General features: G+C 35.3%; 2 protein-coding genes across 5 annotated transcripts in view; both read right to left on the bottom strand.

Annotated features, from left to right (window-relative positions):
- The window catches only part of LOC107550527 (centrosomal protein of 170 kDa protein B-like), a 19,826-nt gene extending 18,863 nt beyond the window's left edge, over positions 1–963 (bottom strand). For all 3 annotated transcript variants that reach the window (XM_016231830.1, XM_016231832.1, XM_016231833.1), the window contains exon 1: positions 705–963. The gene's annotated coding sequence lies outside the window, so the exon portion shown is untranslated. The remainder of the gene's footprint in view (positions 1–704) is intronic.
- A 4,561-nt stretch (positions 964–5,524) lies between these two features.
- The window catches only part of LOC107550532 (RAC-alpha serine/threonine-protein kinase-like), a 21,005-nt gene continuing 7,898 nt past the window's right edge, over positions 5,525–18,631 (bottom strand). For both annotated transcript variants that reach the window (XM_016231846.1, XM_016231847.1), the window contains exons 3-14: positions 17,561–17,689; positions 16,590–16,701; positions 15,374–15,500; positions 14,961–15,092; positions 14,732–14,797; positions 13,700–13,768; positions 12,670–12,795; positions 12,370–12,498; positions 8,393–8,607; positions 7,319–7,406; positions 7,124–7,226; positions 5,525–6,948 (exon numbers count right to left, since the gene is read on the bottom strand). In XM_016231846.1, the coding sequence (XP_016087332.1) occupies positions 6,869–6,948; positions 7,124–7,226; positions 7,319–7,406; positions 8,393–8,607; positions 12,370–12,498; positions 12,670–12,795; positions 13,700–13,768; positions 14,732–14,797; positions 14,961–15,092; positions 15,374–15,500; positions 16,590–16,701; positions 17,561–17,689 (1,376 nt within the window). In that variant the 3' untranslated portion in view covers positions 5,525–6,868. The remainder of the gene's footprint in view (positions 6,949–7,123; positions 7,227–7,318; positions 7,407–8,392; positions 8,608–12,369; positions 12,499–12,669; positions 12,796–13,699; positions 13,769–14,731; positions 14,798–14,960; positions 15,093–15,373; positions 15,501–16,589; positions 16,702–17,560; positions 17,690–18,631) is intronic.

The following is an 18,631-nucleotide window of genomic DNA, read 5'->3' as shown; positions in this document are numbered from 1 at the left end:
GATAAAATAAATAAAAAAACACCGGTATATATATATATATATATATATATATATATATATATATATATGCCACATACACATACATAGTTGATAGATGAATTTGGACCGAACACACTTTGATATTTTAGCATGCCTGCACAGATAGCCTAATTCATCTTTCATCTGTTGTGTCAGAGACTACAAAACCGTAGAATCAAACATTCTCGTCATTCACGCACAAATCGTCATTTTCATTGTTAGTGGACAACATGCAAGTATAGTTTTGTGTATTTTATGTCACATTTGCAATAAATCGGGCCTAAGTCTGCTTCATACGATCGTCACAATTGACTCAACAGCAGTGAGCAGCAATGATTTGGTGATGGAGTGATCAGCTGCTGTCGCACCAGCACAGAGAGACGCCTTCTGATGTCTTTAGAAGAGAATGTCAATGTGACATCAGTAGCCTATGCATGAAGCAAATCCACGAAATCACAGATATTTTGTCATATTGATTATCATGGCTGAATCTTAACATTCGATTTGAAATTATAGGCGTAATTTAATCGCATATCAAATTGCTCAGTATTCTGTACAAGAAATGTTACGTGTTAAATGACACGTAGCAAAAACATTACCCTTCTAGTGTGAAATGTGATAAATCTAGAGCGAATCTGGCTTTTTATCTTCAGCCCCTGATGATACTGAATATCCTCCGACCTTACCTACAATACTCCAGATGCACTGATCTCTCACAGATAAACAAAAGAAATGTCCCCTTCCGCAATACGATAGGCGCTTCCCCGACTACACGATGTTATTTTGCGAAATCCAGTTAAAAGATCTTAGATTCTCATCAGTGTTGTGGTTCCATGTAGACTACACCCTCTCCCGTTAGAGACACAGATGATGCTGTCATGGCATCTGCGTCCAGCGCCGCCACCGGTGAATTTCTACAGCGGAATACTGCAACACCACTGAACCACCAAGCATCCGAGTCGGTATCCAGAATGAAGACACTGGCTTTTTCATTGGATCCAGAGGGGGAAATGAAATGAAATAAATAAATAATATTTTATTTTAATAATATGTGCTGGGGAAAAAAAATGAAAAGGTCTATATAGTCAAATGAAGAAGGAACGAGCTGTTGGTTGTGATTAGTTATTGACACTGCACTGACAGTTTTAAAGTTTAAAAACAATATTTTGAATTGATTTTTTATTGCTACCTTCATATTTGCCTTCAACCTAATTTTTCAGTGCATATTTCAATGTGATTATGAATTTTTAATAGACTTTTCTTACTATTTCAGTTCATTTTTCGCATGCAATGCATTGGAGATACTTTAAAAAAGTAAAGGTATAACATTTTTTAGAATTTTGATAAACATTATTACATTATATAATGCTTAAGAGTTGCTTTGCTAATACTGCATATTAATACACATTCAAATAGAATCGTCAAAATGTAATACTGCTTTGACTCATATAGCCCATATATTCATATGTGTTCTTATATACACATGGTGTGAAATTTAAAGTATTAATCATCATTTTGGATTATATATTGCTTAAAAGATGGTTTTTACTATGTTAAACATTTAAGTAGTTATAGTGTTTTAAAATTGCTTACACAATAAAAGTGTACTTTAAGCACATAGTGAAACCATTCTTCAGACCAAGTCTGCAAAACTGCTTTACACTCAGTTTGCGATTGTAAAACAAACTTTTTCCAAAACACTAATCACAGCTCTCTACATTAGACACAGCTCTTGTGTTTAATCTGGGAAACTGCCATTTAAATGCCATACTTATTTACTGATTACACCCAATGATCATGTGGGAAAACATCTGTATATAGTACTGTGTAATTCTGTGTAAATATACTGAAGATGTATACAAGTATACAAGCTCTGAGCACCAGAACGACCAGACACAGGAACAGTTTCTTCCCTCAGGCCATCCATCTCATGAACACTTGACAATAACTGTGGAACACACTATTTATTCACTCATACACTTATTTATCTAACACACACACTCAGTCTACATTTCAATTTCCACATAATATACCTGTACATACAACTGTCTATTGTTATATACCTGTACATACAATTGTCGATTTGTATATTTTTATTCCTTATTTACTTGTTCTATTTTTCTATTTTTTATTATCTGTGTTTTTTGTTCTGTCACTGTCATTCTGTTACAATGTGGAGCTTCTGTCATGAAAACAAATTCCTCGTATGTGTAAACATACCTGGCAATAAAACTCATTCTGATTCTGATTCTGAAGTTACAGTAAGTCACCTTTATTATAAACGCTTCATACAATCCAGATTGTTTCAAAGCAGTAGTAATTCAAATTCTGCTGTAAAGCAGCTCTAAAGCTAATAGTGTCTTTGTACAGCTCAAGACAGTTCAGTTCAATGTAAAGTTGATCAATTGTGCATGCACACTGTACCTACAGTGTATTTTTTTATGTGTGAGTGCTATGTCAAACTCCTGTGCGCACTCCACTTGCACAATGAACAAGCAAAGTCAAAATGTTCTGTGCATATTTTGTGGTTTTATGTCTAGAGTTTAGAGAAAAGGACCAATAGTTTCAGAAACGGTGTAAGAGTTCAAAAAAAAAAGTAAAAAGGTCACAATACTTTGATTCATATAGTCTATGTGTCTTAAATATGTTTATAATTGATGCTACATAAACTGATCTCAAACCATTTTATGAAAATGACAAATATTGTATAATCTCAATATCCCAAGTATGATCATTTTTCTTCTGAAGGTGTGAGACACATCAACATACGTGAGGGTATGGTATACAGTATATATATATATATATATATATATATATATATATATATATATATATATATATATATAGACACATAAACAAAAACAAGAGGATATGGTCTTTAATTTTTTTTTTTTAAACATGGTATAATATTTTTGTCCCTTATTCTGCTAAGACAATAACTCAAATAACTAAAGCTCATGTTTTTTTTTTTTTAGAAAAATTTAAAATGTTTCATATTTAGTGAACTAGAAAAACTTTTATAAAATATAAAAGCAAGTAGAACAAAAAGAGAAAAATATAGTGATACACATCATAGACCACCAAACAACATTCAATATTATTTAAGGGTTTCATTATTCAAATACTGGCCAAATCAATGCTCTGTTTTTGTTAGATGTTTTATCTAAGGGGCAAAATGCTGAAACATGCTTGTCATATTATTTATACTATTATGCAACTTTTAAAATACACTACATTTGCAGAGGCTTGCAAAAAAATAATTTACAGCTTAATCCATTGACAACTTGTTGACGTCAATTAAAAAAACGTCATAATTTTATCCAAATGTCTTTAATAAAACATTAAACACACTCAAATAAATGCCAAATAAATGGTTTTGCTTGAATTTACTGCAGCGTATTTAAAAAAATGAAGGGTCTGGAAACTTTAGTAATGAATTCCTTGTAATGCAGTTCTTAAATAAATTAATGTAATACAACATTTAAAATGACATAATAAATATTGGGTACCATGCAACATGTAAACACATTTTTTTTTAAATTATAAATACATGTAAGAAGAATGCTATTAAGTTAATTACATCGATTGTTTGGCCATTTTAATTTATGCTGTATAACCAAAAGTGTACTTTAAGCACATAGTGAAACCATTCTTCAGACCAAGTCTGCAAAACTGCTTTACACTCAGTTTGCGATTGTAAATCAAACTTTTTTCAAAACACTAAACACAGTTCCCTTTCAGTCGGTCACTCTCGACGTCAACCTGCAAAGGGGCGGAGTGCCCGTGCCACTGCCTAGATCTGGGATTCCCTCTGGTGGCAGCCAGGGGCGTCCTTTTTCTGGCGGTGGGCGGACTGGTCTTACTGTCACTGTGAGGAATTCCCCTAGCAGCCGACGAGCTGTCCATTGGCTTGTTTAGTTAACACTCGAAGGTGATTGGGCTCTCGGGCGAGATCCCAATTCGTCAGTCACTAACGTAACGTCTCCGTTCCCTCCTTCAGGGAACGAGGGTTACACAAGTAACCTAGACGTTACATACGTAACCGAGACTCTCTCTACATTAGACACAGCTCTTGTGTTTAATCTGGGAAACTGCCATTTAAATGCCATACTTATTTACTGATTACATACACCCAATGATCATGTGGGAAAACATCTGTATATAGTACTGTGTAATTCTGTGTAAATATACTGAAGATGTATACAAGTTACAGTAAGTCACCTTTATTATAAACGCTTCATACAATCCAGATTGTTTCAAAGCAGTAGTAATTCAAATTCTGCTGTAAAGCAGCTCTAAAGCCAATAGTGTCTTTGTACAGCTCAAGACAGTTCAGTTCAATGTAAAGTTGATCAATTGTGCATGCACACTGTACCTACAGTGTATTTTTTTATGTGTGAGTGCTATGTCAAACTCCTGTGCGCACTCCACTTGCACAATGAACAAGCAAAGTCAAAATGTTCTGTGCATATTTTATGGTTTTATGTGTAGAGTTTAGAGAAAAGGACCAATAGTTTCAGGAACGGTGTAAGAGTTCAAAAAAAAAAGTAAAAAGGTCACAATACTTTGATTCATATAGTCTATGTGTCTTAAATATGTTTATAATTGATGCTACATAAACTGATCTCAAACCATTTTATGAAAATGGCAAATATTGTATAATCTCAATATCCCAAGCATGATCATTTTTCTTCTAAAGGTGTGAGACACATCAACATACGTGAGGGCATGGTATATATATATATATATATATATATATATATATAGACACATAAACAAAAACAAGAGGATATGTTCTTTAATTTTTTTTTTTTCAAAACATGGTATAATATTTTTGTCCCTTATTCTGCTAAGACAATAACTCAAATAACTGAAGCTCATGTTTTTTTTTTTTAGAAAAATTTCAAATGTTTCATATTTAGTGAACTAGAAAAACTTTTATAAAATATAAAAGCAAGTAGAACAAAAAGAGAAAAAATATAGTGATACACATCATAGACCACCAAACAACATTCAATATTATTTAAGGGTTTCATTATTCAAATACTGGCCAAATCAATGCTCTGTTTTTGTTAGATGTTTTATCTAAGGGGCAAAATGCTGAAACATGCTTGTCATATTATTTATACTATTATGCAACTTTTAAAATACACTACATTTGCAGAGGCTTGCAAAAAAAATCATTTACAGCTTAATCCGTTGACAACTTGTTGACGTCAATTTAAAAAACGTCATAATTTTATCTAAATGTCTTCAATAAAACATTAAACACACTCAAATAAAGGCCAAATAAATGGTTTTGCTTGAATTTACTGCAGCGTATTTAAAAAAATGAAGGGTCTGGAAACTTTAGTAATGAATTCCTTGTAATGCAGTTCTTAAATAAATTCATGTAATACAACATTTAAAATGACATAATAAATATTGGGTACCATGCAACATGTAAACAAATTTTTTTTAAAATTATAAATACATGTAAGAATGCTATTAAGTTAATTACATCGATTGTTTGGCAATTTTAATTTATGCTGTATAACCATTTCCCGCTATAATAAACTCACATGAAGGCATTTTTTTTTTTTGCTTTTGCTTTTTTAAAAATTTAGTCTCATGAAAGTGTGAATAAATATCATGGACAGATCTTAGAAATCTTGTAAATTGCATTGACATATAAATTATTTAACTAATTAACCTCTATTACCACTAGCTGAAACCTTCAGTTTCATCACTGTAAAGATCATGCAAATAGTGATGTCCTCAATGGTGCAAAACAATCTACTATACTGAATTTCGAGATGTAGCTGTTCTGTTTGAGAAAAATCTGAGTGGATTTTGGCAAATGCTTTAAATCTTTTGAAAGACAATCCTAAAATAGAATCAAACAATCCTTTTAAAAAATTATACTCAAACAAAATTATACTCGTCTCCAACGTAACTGTAATTCATCACTTCTTTGGGATTCAGGTAATATTGTATCCTCATAGGACACAACCATGACACACTATAGTCATACTTAAGAACCACATTTTAAGTACAACTTATGTAGAAAAAAACGTGAGAAAGAACAACATGGGGGTGAGTAAATGATAACAGAATTTTCATTTTTGGTGATGTCTTAAAATAAGAATTTAAGTGCATTTGTAAGAATTTATAAATGACTAACAGATTTTCGAGCCTGTTTCAAAGACATAGCAACATGCTCAATAAAGAATTGGACTGAATAATGATCACTGATAAAATCTTTACATTGTGAATCCAGTATTGAAGGGTGTTACTACAAAATAAATAGTGTGCAGCATTGGCTATGAATACGTTATTAGCAGTGTCTCAGGGGAGTGTATTTGTGTAGAAAATGTGTGTGTTATTAGTGAGGAACAGTTCACCCCAAAATGAAAATTCCGTCATAATTTATTTAACCTCATATTGTTACAAATCTGGTGACTGTCACACCATGTCTACACAAGCGTTGTAATGTGACACCGCAAAAGCAAACAGAACCTTATAACTAGTGATGCTGTATACACTGGACGTTGCGCAACACAACAAATATCCAACAGTAAACTGATGTCCCGTTCTATCTTTGGTGTACTCCATGCACATGAACCCTTCTGACAACTGGACGAATGGATCGTAACTTCACTTTGATGCATCCAGTAAATGTAGACAATCTGAAGCTGTTGCAGTAGTGTGGACATGATGTCAAGCTCCAAAAATTGAAGTGTTGCCAGGATATTCATAAAAAATCTATTTAAGTTTCACATAAGGAACGAAGTCATACTGACTTGTAATGACATGGGGGTAAGTAAATGATCACAGAAATGTCTAGGTCAAGTATTCTTTTAAAGGGTTTTTATGCTGTGCCACTGGCAGAATATGAGAACTGAGGGAAGTGGGGTCTTCTATCACTGTCAAAGGACTCCATGTTTTCATCTGAGGGAAAAAAAAAAAAAAACATAAAACAACACAGATAAAAACCATAACCAATGAAAAATGTTCTCTATTTTTATAGAGCAACCTGTAAATCACCACTCGGTGGCGCCTTCGTTATTAACCAAATAACTGTTAACTGAGAGTTTTTAACATGTAGTGTAAGAGGGGGCATCACCTTGGCCTGGGGGTGTGATGGTGATGGTCTGACCTGTAAACTCCACATCAAAATAGCGAGTGTCTGTTTCTGAGGTTACCTGGGGCTTAAAGGGTGGAACAAGCTGTGGAGAAACAGAAAAACAATATTATATGTAAGTGGCCTCTCTATTACCAAAAGGAATTTTGTCAGTAAATACATGCTATTATTCTTCACCTTCTTCTCATAAACATCTTGCCACTCAATGCCTGCAAAGAACTTATGCTGCATGGTTTCTTTTGCATCATCTGGACCTCCACCTAACCTGCAGAAAGAAAACCCAAGAACAGATAAACAAACAGTTACATTCCCTTGTTACCTTTAATGCATTTTCCAGGAACAACTTTCAGAGAACTCTTAAAACACACAAAACTATACTTCTAAAGATTTTCCCTGTCACACAGTTCTTAGTTCTTGCTTGTCATTTTTTCACTTGACCAAGTGATCAAGAGAGCAGCATTTTCATTGGCAAGCTGATGAGTCAACAATTGCTGCTGCTGTGTTACCACAAAGCACCTCTGTCATGGCAATTTCTGAAAACATAATCTGATTCACACTGTACCCATCAATATTTTGGTTAGCTAATCCATGCTGGTCTCCCAGGCTAAACTAGTCTGGTTTTAGAGGATTTTTTTATGGTCAGGCTGGGAGGCCATGTGGCGGGGGTCTTAGCTTTATTTTATTGCACAGTCACATTATATTTTGTTTAGTTTTATTTATATAATAAATAGTGCAACAGCAAAATAATATCACTGATGATTATTTGTAAGAGTACTAAATTAAATCAATTGTCCCCAAAAGACAAAGAGACCTTCATAGGTTGTGACTCATCTTAATCTAAAATATTATCTATGAGTCCATCTGCATACTATTCTATATCACAGACTGCTCTTCTACCACACATGAAATAAACCACTCTTGTCTCACTCTAGCAGTTTTAAGATTTTATGGTATTAGACTTTTAGACTATTAGACAGAGAACAGTAAATCTGGTCAGTATAGTCAATCCCCATTCCTATGCAAAAAAAAAAAGTTTTTGACTATTTTGACTATTTCTTTTAGGACAAATACTCCCAAAAGATTATGTACCAAGTGCCATTGCTTGCGCAGTGAAGGTAGCTCAGCAAAGGTAGCTCAGCTTCCCTTAAAATTTCAAGACCTCATTCAAACGTGGCATTGATGCAGAAATATGTATATGGTTGGCAATATTTTGTATTACTGCCAGCAGAAGAAATTCAAAATGTTTCTCACCGCTGCTTTGGGTCTTTCTGAAGTAGTCCTGACAGCAAAGATTTTGCCTCAGGTCCAAGTGTACGAGGAAAACGGATCTCATCCATGAGGATCAATTCAAAGAGTTTCTCATGATCTTGGTTGTAGAAGGGCAGCCGGCCGCACATCATCTCGTACATGACTACACCCAACCCCCACCAGTCCACCGCCCGACCATAATCATTGTCCTCAAGAACCTGAGAAAGAGCAGCAGAGAACCAAAAGTGGGGCCAAAGGGGTCAGGATTTTGCTGGTTAGCATGGTAGATAACTACAAGTGTGTTCTTTTCATTGAAAACCATTTAAACTGCTGTGTATTCTGACAAAATAATTTATTCATGTAAATTAATGTAAAATCACAAATATTTCATTAGAGTGTAAATGTTTTAACAGTGATTTTTGGAATGCACTTAAAAGCAAAAGAATGTCTGTCTTCTACCTTTCACATCAAAATTCATGGCTTGTCATAACATAACTTCTCAACATCTCCATTAGGTGTGTTCAACTTGAAGCGGCACAGCGCAGATCGATCGGTGCATGACATCAAAGTACCACGAGAGAGATCCAAAAGCATAAGGAGCCGTCTGCTCTTTAATCACACTCACTGTACTTTGATGTCATACACATATCGATCTGCGCAGCGCCGCTTCAAGTTGAACACTCCTATTATTATCCATGATTAATCACATGACAGATCAGATGATTGCATGTGGAACTGATTAAAATTGGAGATGGTATATTCCCAAATATACTCCTAAATGCTTGAAAGATGGAATTCAATTTCAAGTCAAGACCATTTTTATTTGTATATCGATTTTCACAATACACATTTAGTGCCCACATTTAGCAGTTTAGAGCTGGACAAAATATGAGTTTACATATGGCAACGCTGTAAAGAATCACTTATCTTGAGATTTGCTATTTGCACTTAGCTGAGATTAGCACATATCGCTTTATGTGAGTATATGCAGATATACAGTAGTCAACATTTGAAGTGGATCAAAACCTTTCATCAAGGTTATCCTAAAACCTAAAACCAAAATGTGTTCTTGTCTTAGGACAACTTTGACTAACTTTTTAGACCCACTTTAAATGTTGACTACTGTATATGTAGATATGTGGATATATTTGAAGTAGTTGCAAGTTGGCGTTATTAATACATTATTCTATGACATGGAAATCTGTACGGTTTGAAAGGTATAAAATCTGTAAGGAATTGTACAATTTCAATTTGGTATAGTGACAAACTTTAAAATCTATGTACAGTATGTGGATAAAGCTGGATATATTTAAAGTAGTTGCAAGCTGGAGAAAATTATTGATTAATTATGCGATGATAAAGAAATCTATAACATGTGAAAGGTGTGAAATCTAAATGTTGGAGGAATCACAATAGCACTGTACAGTACACTTCAATTTATCCATCACTCCGCTGCATACACCTTAAGTGTAGCTGGGGTCCGCCCACAGATAAATTCAAGGATAACCAGCACTGAACCAACAGGGCAGTGAATCAGATCCAGACTGCATGCTCCAAGGGCTGCTTACACTAATAACGCAAATAGCCACCACTTAAAAGTATACAGCCCCCTAGTAGAATGAGCTTTTGCATTCAAAATGTAATTAGAACCCCAAAAGAGGAAGACTCACTTTGTCTCCCCCCACTCTGCAATTGGAAGGAAGGCATATAAGCGAGTCATCGGCCACACATTAGCCAGAGCGTCTATCCCCAAAGACAATGGAGGAGAAAAAGAGAACCAAAAGGCACACTGGGCTATCTTTCTCGAAGTGAACATATCCCCCTCTGCCTAGCCGAACTCGCGGTCTGAGGCGGCAACTTCCATTCTCTAGGCCTCAACATGTGACATGATCGCCCTTCCGGGCTCCAGCGGCTGGGTGACCTTCTTAAGCTGTGCTTCAACTTACAGGGCATTTGTAATAAGAAGAAAATCTTAAAAATCCAGTCCAAAAATGGGGTTGTTTCCCAGGTAACAGGGTGAGATGGCATCTGTGCATAACTTTTATTGTGTGGTACTGTGAGGCACTGCCTCCTAGGCTTCTTTCTCCAACTGGAAATGAATTTTCTGCCATAAGATTAGAGTCTTCCTGTTGGACCAACCATTATGTGGAGTACCTCAGGCACGCAGGCACAGCAGAATTCACCACACTTCCAAATGAAGTGAGAGAAGTATCAGACATCTCATGACTGGAGCCTGATTATGAAGCCTTTGGTTCACTACATGATCCCTAAGGCCAGCAGAGCATGGTGGATGGAAGAATATGGGACTCTATGATGGGACTAAAATGCACTATGGGGGCACACTCGTGTGAACAGTTGAGAGATTGTGGAGTACACGTGAGAAAATTGTAGCAATGTGAGCACTTCGACAAGCTATTGAGGGTTGCTTCTGCATAAAGAAAAGCCAAAACACTTTACTTATTCACTGTGAAGGGCTTTTTACAATGCACTTAACCCCAAGTTACTGTTGTCACCATATGGACCTTGTTTCTGTTCTCCTGTTTTGTGTCATGACCTAGTTTTCCTTAGTTCCTTTGATTAGTTCATTCAGTTCACCTGTGCCCTGTTAATTTTGTCATTAGTCCCTCTCTTGCTTTGGTATAAGTACTGCCAGTTTCTGTTCAGTCCTATTGTATTTGTGTATGCTGCTTGTGTTTCCCTGTGATTTGAATGTATCTTCATCTTGGATTATCATTAAATGTTATATTGTATTACCTTTGTCTTTGTGCACCTTCTTTCCACAAGAGCGTGACAACTGTGGTTCTAAACCCCACTTATAACCCCAGGTAAAGGTATGTTTCACATGCATAATTTAGAAGCAGGCCTATCAAAAAAGGGTTAGCACCGCTTTTGCAGTGTTAAAAGAATGTTAACCCGGGGTTTAGGAATGTACTGTGTGAAACGTCAGGATTAATTGTTAATCCTGATTAAATTAAAAGCAAGATAACACCTGGATTCCATTTACCCAGTGTTTAGAATGACCAAGGGTTAAATATAGTGTGAAAACCCCTTCCTTGTTTGTAATAAGCGAAAACACGGAGGCACACACTGACGAGACGCCATTGTATTCCATTCTAAGTAAAAAATAAAGTCCATTTAAAGTGACTTGCTGAAACACAATAAAAATCTGAAGATGGCACAGGCAGATAAATAATATTCCTGAAGAAGAGAAATCGGAGGAGTGATAGCTTGGGGTATGTCTTTTTTTAGCCGGTTAAGCCGTTAGCCGTTTTTTTGCGAGACTTCCGATTCATTAGCCACTGTAGGGAATAACGTGAAAGTATAACAAAGTGCAGTGTTTGCGCTACAAACCAGTGTGTTATAATTAAGACAATACATTAAAATAATATGGTAAGAAACAGCAGTTTTCAACATCAATCAACAAAACAAAACAAACAGCTAAATAATGTGTAAGCTTAAATAGCTGGAAACCAGACACATTCAATTTATAAATGGCCACGTTTGCGCTTACGGGAAAAATACGGAGGACACAGGCTCCAGACAATCGCCACACTTGGAGGAAGTTCCCATAGTGTCAGCTACTGACACAGAGTCAAGTGAATCTATGAAAGGGAACCTAAAATTTTCAAAGAGCCAGAGAGAAATATGTGGAGCAAAGCATACATTGTACGACTGTGCCATCGTCTAAACCACTGTGTGTTGTATTCTTCCTAGAGCGAGAACATGAGGAACAATGACTGAGAATGCTAACAGATGGCTCTCTAGATATTAGAGACCTTAAAATGTTTAAATTGTTATGTTTAACAGGGTATGCTACAACTTCCAAAAATGAGAGAGAGAAACAATGTGCTTTTTTGTTCCAACCGGGATTTTCCTCTCTATTCACTGTTCATACAGAAATTATTACAGAGTATATTTACAAACTATTAGTGTGTGGAACTCATTTCATATACTGTATCTTTCATCAAATTTTTTATTACCTCAGGAGCCAGATACTCTGGTGTACCACAGAACGTCTTCATTGTGGCTCCCTCTGTAATTCCCTCCTTGCACAGGCCAAAATCAGTGATCTTTATGTGGCCATCTTTATCCAGCATCAAATTCTCCAACTACCACAGAATAATTATATTGTTATGTGATATATTGTTTTAATAATGATACAACACGTAGCATTACACTAATTACATCATAACCAGCTTTCTTTAAAGATAATAAGAAATGTATTTAACGTTATTAAACATGATTCATTCATGGATGGATTTTTTTTCTACTAATCTCACCTTTAGGTCTCTATAAACCACATTTTTCTCAGAATGAAGGTAATCCAGGGCTGAGACGATCTCTGCCCCATAAAACTGTGCTCTCTCTTCCGAAAAAACACGATCTCGCGATAAATGAAAGAAAAGCTGTGATATAGGAACAAATACCCCATAAATATCCCAGATGATATACAGTAAAAGTAATGACACACAGGGCAACTTTTTGAGCAATGTTGCCGTCAACGGACAACCAGGTTATCCCGTGTATCATCACCTTAAAGGGGTCATATGATGTTTCTAAAAAGAACATTATTTTGTGTATTTGGTGTAATGAAATGTGTTTATGCGGTTTAAGATAAAAAAAAACACATTATTTTCCACATACTGTACATTATTTTTTCTCCTCTATGCCCCGCCTTTCTGAAACGCGTTGATTTTTACAAAGCTCATCGGTCTGAAAAGCGAGGTGTGCTGTGATTGGCCAGCTATCCAGTGCTTTATGATTGGCCGAATACCTCAAGCGTGTGACGGAAATGTTATGCCCCTTACCATGGTGATGCCCTGTCAGGCCGGAGCGATGATTCAAAAACATGAAAACCCATTATAAACGAGGCATTCGTTGCATCCAGTGGGGACATAATTGTGGATTATAATGACTTATACTGTCTTTTTACGCGTTGCGTTGCATCGTTTTTTGGAAGGCCAAACAAAGTAGTTTCGCTTTCACAACGAAACACAGCGTCACACACGGTGGCCTAGAGTGAGCAGGGGCGGGTGGGCTTGAGAATGGCGTGGCTGGCGATTTCGACTAAGTAGCATCCGGCGGGCTTGCGGTAAGAGCTTGTAACACTCCAAAGAGAAAGGAAAAATTTTAATCGCATCATGTGGCCCCTTTAAGACAATTTGGAATTTTTAATCTTCTGGGGAAAAATCTATTATACTTAGTACACACATTATATAAATAAAGCATTTGATTGCATGCAAATTAAAAAATTACTTGATTAATTTTAATGAGCAATCATTACTAAACTTCACCTTTACAAGATCTCACCTCTCCACCATTTGCATACTCCATAACAAAACATAATCGGTCATGAGTCTGGAAAGAATACTTCAGACCCTGAAACACAGAGGTGACATTTGGTGTTGTAACATTCACTATTAAAGGAATATTTACATTTAATGTCTGGCTTAATATTGATTATCAGGGAAAACAAATTCGACTCTCCAGGGGCAGATCTACCGGACTGGCATTAGGTGGCAACTGCCACCCTAAGAAAAAGCAGAATTTTTCTGCTAATTCAGAGATCCTCAGAGAAATCTAATCCCATCCGGATAGGATGTCTGGGATTGCGGACATTTTATTCCACAACTCTTCTCCTGATTTATTTTGACCTGTGTCTAACTATTTTCTTATGGCAGTTTTTTTTGCCATCTACAATCAATAATAAGTTCCTGATCACAGAAAGTATAAGAATGTAAGAATCTAATCTTCGTTACTAGATTGAAATTTATTGAAAGACAAATTTTATGTTGGCTTGATAAAGTCTTTAAATGTAAAATCGTTTGAAGATCAGTATAGATAGATTAATATTAACAAAACAGCTTCTCTATGTAATGATCTATCGATCTGCCCTTACAAGCTCAGAGACATTTAGAATCTATTGATATGTTTAAAAGATAGTGTCTTGATGCCCTGGATATTGATATTTTGCTATTTATTTGTAATTATTACCAGTATAGATGGTTATTTTGTGGTAATGCAACTGTTTTAAGTATTCATGGACACAAATGTTTATGCCAGGCCATAAATTCACAAGAACTATGCACGGATGATTGCTTTGGTTTTGCCTCCCCCATAGTCCTTATGACACCCAATATGCAATTTTATAGATCTGTCCCTGCTCGATGAAATTATTATAATAAAAAAAAAACTTAACCCAAAATCCTGTCAAAAAACTGGACTTGGAATGTTTCTTAATTTACATATACTAGTGTAAATGATAAAAGGTCATAATAATCTCTAATTCTAAAATGTCTCTTTACTCTTTATGGTCTCTCTAATTTGATAACATCAGCTTACTGTTAAGAAAGGGTGTTTGGAGTTCTGGAGGACCCGGTTTTCAGTAAGTGTGTGTGCTACCTCATCCTATAAATAAATAAGTAATGAAAAGAATTTGTTAGAACTTCTTATATGACCTTACTACAATTTATGTAGAACTTGCCAAAATATATTGTACAGGCAAATACACAAACCAATGATTAAATTTACTCCAAAAAAAAAGTAGATAGAATAAAAGCAAAGGACCTACTTTTGCTACTATCACCTCCTTTTTAAGAATTTTCATGGCATAGTATTTGCCCATGGCTTTCTCCTTCACCAGTATGACCTTCCCAAAAGTGCCTTTCCCCAAGAGTTTGAGGTATTCAAAGTCATGCATTGTCTACACAACATCAAAGAAAAGTCTTTGAGAAATACAGTTTTAAAATATCCAATATAATTTAAAAAATCAAATATAAGGTACAAAAATTTATTCTACACAGAATATTTTATTTATTTAGTCTTTTTTCACAATCTGAGTGAACTGAGGTTCACGTTTTCTTATAGTGTTAACTTAGAGTTGTTTAGCAAAAAAGAACAGGAAAAAATATTTTAACCTAAAAAAAAAACGTTATATATTAAATTTGTATAACAAGAAAATATGGGGGGGGGGGTTACTCCTACCACTTTGAGTCGAGGTTTGGACAGGTACACCTCCATGTCCATGGGGTCAGGTGAAGAGTCCATTCTCTCTTCCTCCTGCTTGTGTAGACTATCTGCCACAGCCTGGATAGCCTTCGTCCACTCCTCCCTGCCGAAAACAAGAAAACCATGCAGGGTAACTATTATTTTACTGCTTTCTTTTGTTCAGTGTGTTAAAAAAAGTACTTTAGGGAACTTGAGGAGTGCAATCATGAATTTAAAGGGGTGGTTCACTGGTTTTTTTCTAGGCTTGATTGTGTTTATGGGGTGCAGTCTAACATGTGTTAATGCTTCGTTTAAAAAAAAAACATTATTTTTCACATAATTTACCTTTATTCCACACCGCTCTGTCACTTCTCTGAGAAACGGGCTGATCTTTTCCTGTTTTTATGAAGCCCTGCCCACAGAAATAGGTGATGGGCTCTGATTGGTTAGCTAGCCCAGTGTGTTGTGATTGGCTAAACCGCCTCTAGTGCGCATCTAAACGTCCTGCCCCTCACCTCAGCGGCATGTGCTCCGGTTGTATTGTAAACAACGGCGTCGTTAATATCGCTTATCAGTTTGAGCCCAATTGAGAACCAGAGGATTGTGCAGAACCTGTGCAAGCACGGCTTTTAATGGTAGGCCTTTGTGTTTTGTTTGTTGTTGTCTCATACTTTTAGATATGCTGTTATTTGTAAATGCTACTGCTTATGTTAGCTTTTAATATACGGTTTTATCCTGATTAAAGCTTTAATACAGTACGCAACTGCACGCGCATCCAATGTATAATGCTTCTCATAGCTATGTGAAAATAAGAGTATAATTGTAACAGTTCATGGTTGGAGCTGAGCTGAATGAGAGAGAGAGAGAGAGAGAGAGAGAGAGAGATGCAGAGCATGTGCAGAGCAGGGGAACGCGAGGAACAGTATTGAGAACTGCTGCTTTAGAACATTGATTTTAAAAATCCATTAGAATCGTTAGAAGACAGAATCGCGATTCATATAGTTTTCTCTTCCTCTTCTCTAAAGCAGCGCATGGCATGAACTGTTTGCATTGAACTTTCAGTTCGTAACTTTGCAGATATTGTTTATGCTCAAACAGTAACACTACACACTAACTAACGTTAAAAAAGTGAAATCGCAATCAACCACCCTTTAAGCAAAACAGTAGATGAACTGTACTGTATACTGTCTGCTTCTGAAAATGACATACCAACCTTTCCTCTGGAGTCTCAACATGAAAAGTGCGTTCAATAACAGTAGTCCACTGCAGGCACCGAATAATAAAAGTGTTTGCCTTCGGTCGCTCTGTCTTCATCAGCTGACATTCTGAGAGAATACAAGAGAGAGAGAAAGAGAGTTTTTGCTATTGGGGTTCTTAGGAGGGGTTAGGAAAGGATGCAAAAGCGGACAAATACAGCAAAAAAAAAAAAAAAAAAAAAGCACATGCTGTCCCAATTCGCATACTATCCGTCCTAAATAGTATTCGAAATTAGAATTAGTATGTCCCAAATCGTAGTATGTTGAAATGAGTATTCCAAAGGTACCCGGATGATTTACTGCTTCCGGTAGAAATTCGAAGTGCAGATCCGTGCACACTCTAACGGCTAATATTGCCCACATATTAGAACTACAAACATGCATGAAAAGTGTTAAAAAAAAACTACAAACATGGCGAATATGCAAGACCGACAGACAGGTATAGAAAGGGGTTTGAGTGATAAATAAATCTAGCCTGTTAAAAAATATTTATTTAATGTTATCTGCGTTATATTTCATCTGCAGCAACACTGTGAACTTTATAATGATACGTTTGGTCATTACCTTTTAAATGCATCATGTAAAAATTTGTCGCCATGAAAGACTCTTCATTTCTTTCCAATACGGTAGGAAATGAAATTTTACGAAATATGGATCATGTTAACTTTGTCAAGATGATTGACAGGGCAGTTTAAACTGTGACAGGATGCACGTAACTAAGCAACAGAGCGTCCATTAAAGACGCAGTTATGACGAAGTAGTATGTCCCAAAGCTTGCCTACTATTCTGCTACATACTCAAAAGTATGTACCTTTTCTTCACAAAAAGAGTACATACTTTTAGGGCATAGTATAAGTAGGTGAATTGGGATGCAGCAACAGTGTTTGTGTGTTCCTCTGCAAACTGATAAAACAAAATGGCTACCTACGGGCCACTGAGAAGTTGTTAAGTGGAGTTTCCAGCTGGTCAACATCTTGCGGCCGTTCTTTGTACCCAATAAATGTTCCATCACTCTTGAGTAAGAAATATCTTGGTCGCCATGTTTTTATGTATTCTCCTGGAAATAGAACAAAACACTTCCAAACATAACATGGAAACATTTATGTATTAATATTTTAGTAAATGTATGTTATGCTAACATGGATCACTAAATACATAAACACTATTGTGTTCTTATTATAAAGACACATTTAAACTGAAGGCATAAGTGGTAATCAAAAAACTTTTTGCGATATATATGATAAACATATATACAACTTAATTTTTTTAATGTTTTTGTTGTTTTAAAGTCTCTTATGTTCACCATTTATTTGATCAAAAACAGTAAAAAAAGAGTAATATTGTAAAATATTAGTACAATTTGAAATAACTGTTTCTATTTTAATATGTAATGTAATTACATATGAATGATCAGCAGTCATTACTTAAGTCTTCAGTGTCACATGATCAATCAAAAATCATTCTAATATGATGATTTGGTGCTCAGTAAATATTTCTTATTATTATTAATGGTGAAAACTGCTTAATAACTTTGATGAATAGAAAGTTTAAAAGAACTGCATTTATTTTAAATATAAATCTTTTGTAACATGAATGACTAAATGTAAATGTAAATGTAACATTATAAATGTGCTTATTGTAACTTTTGATAAATTACTAATTTTTGTTGAATAAAATTAAAAATCTTACTGATGCTAAACTTTCGAATGATAGCGTATAAGATAAATATTTGTATAGTTTACATGAACTACAGTTTAGGAAGTTTATGAGTAGAGTGGTGTGATGTTATACTTAATCTAAAACTATCTGATTTTTATTTTCAGCATTCTGTACATTTTCTTATAATTATCATGCAGTTTTACATGGAAGATTTTTGCTTTTAAAAATGCAGCAAGGCTGTTGAAAAGGTTAATTAAAATGATATAAACCTACAAGTAATAGTGACCAGCAACAGCACATTACAGATAACATATAAAAAACTTTCTATTTTATATGTATA

Source organism: Sinocyclocheilus grahami, unplaced genomic scaffold (assembly GCF_001515645.1).
Source record: "Sinocyclocheilus grahami isolate Dianchi unplaced genomic scaffold, SAMN03320097.WGS_v1.1 scaffold400.1, whole genome shotgun sequence".
Lineage (NCBI taxonomy): Eukaryota > Metazoa > Chordata > Actinopteri > Cypriniformes > Cyprinidae > Sinocyclocheilus > Sinocyclocheilus grahami.
The sequence above is the reverse complement of the archived record's forward strand: the minus strand, read 5'-3'. Positions and strand labels throughout refer to the sequence as shown.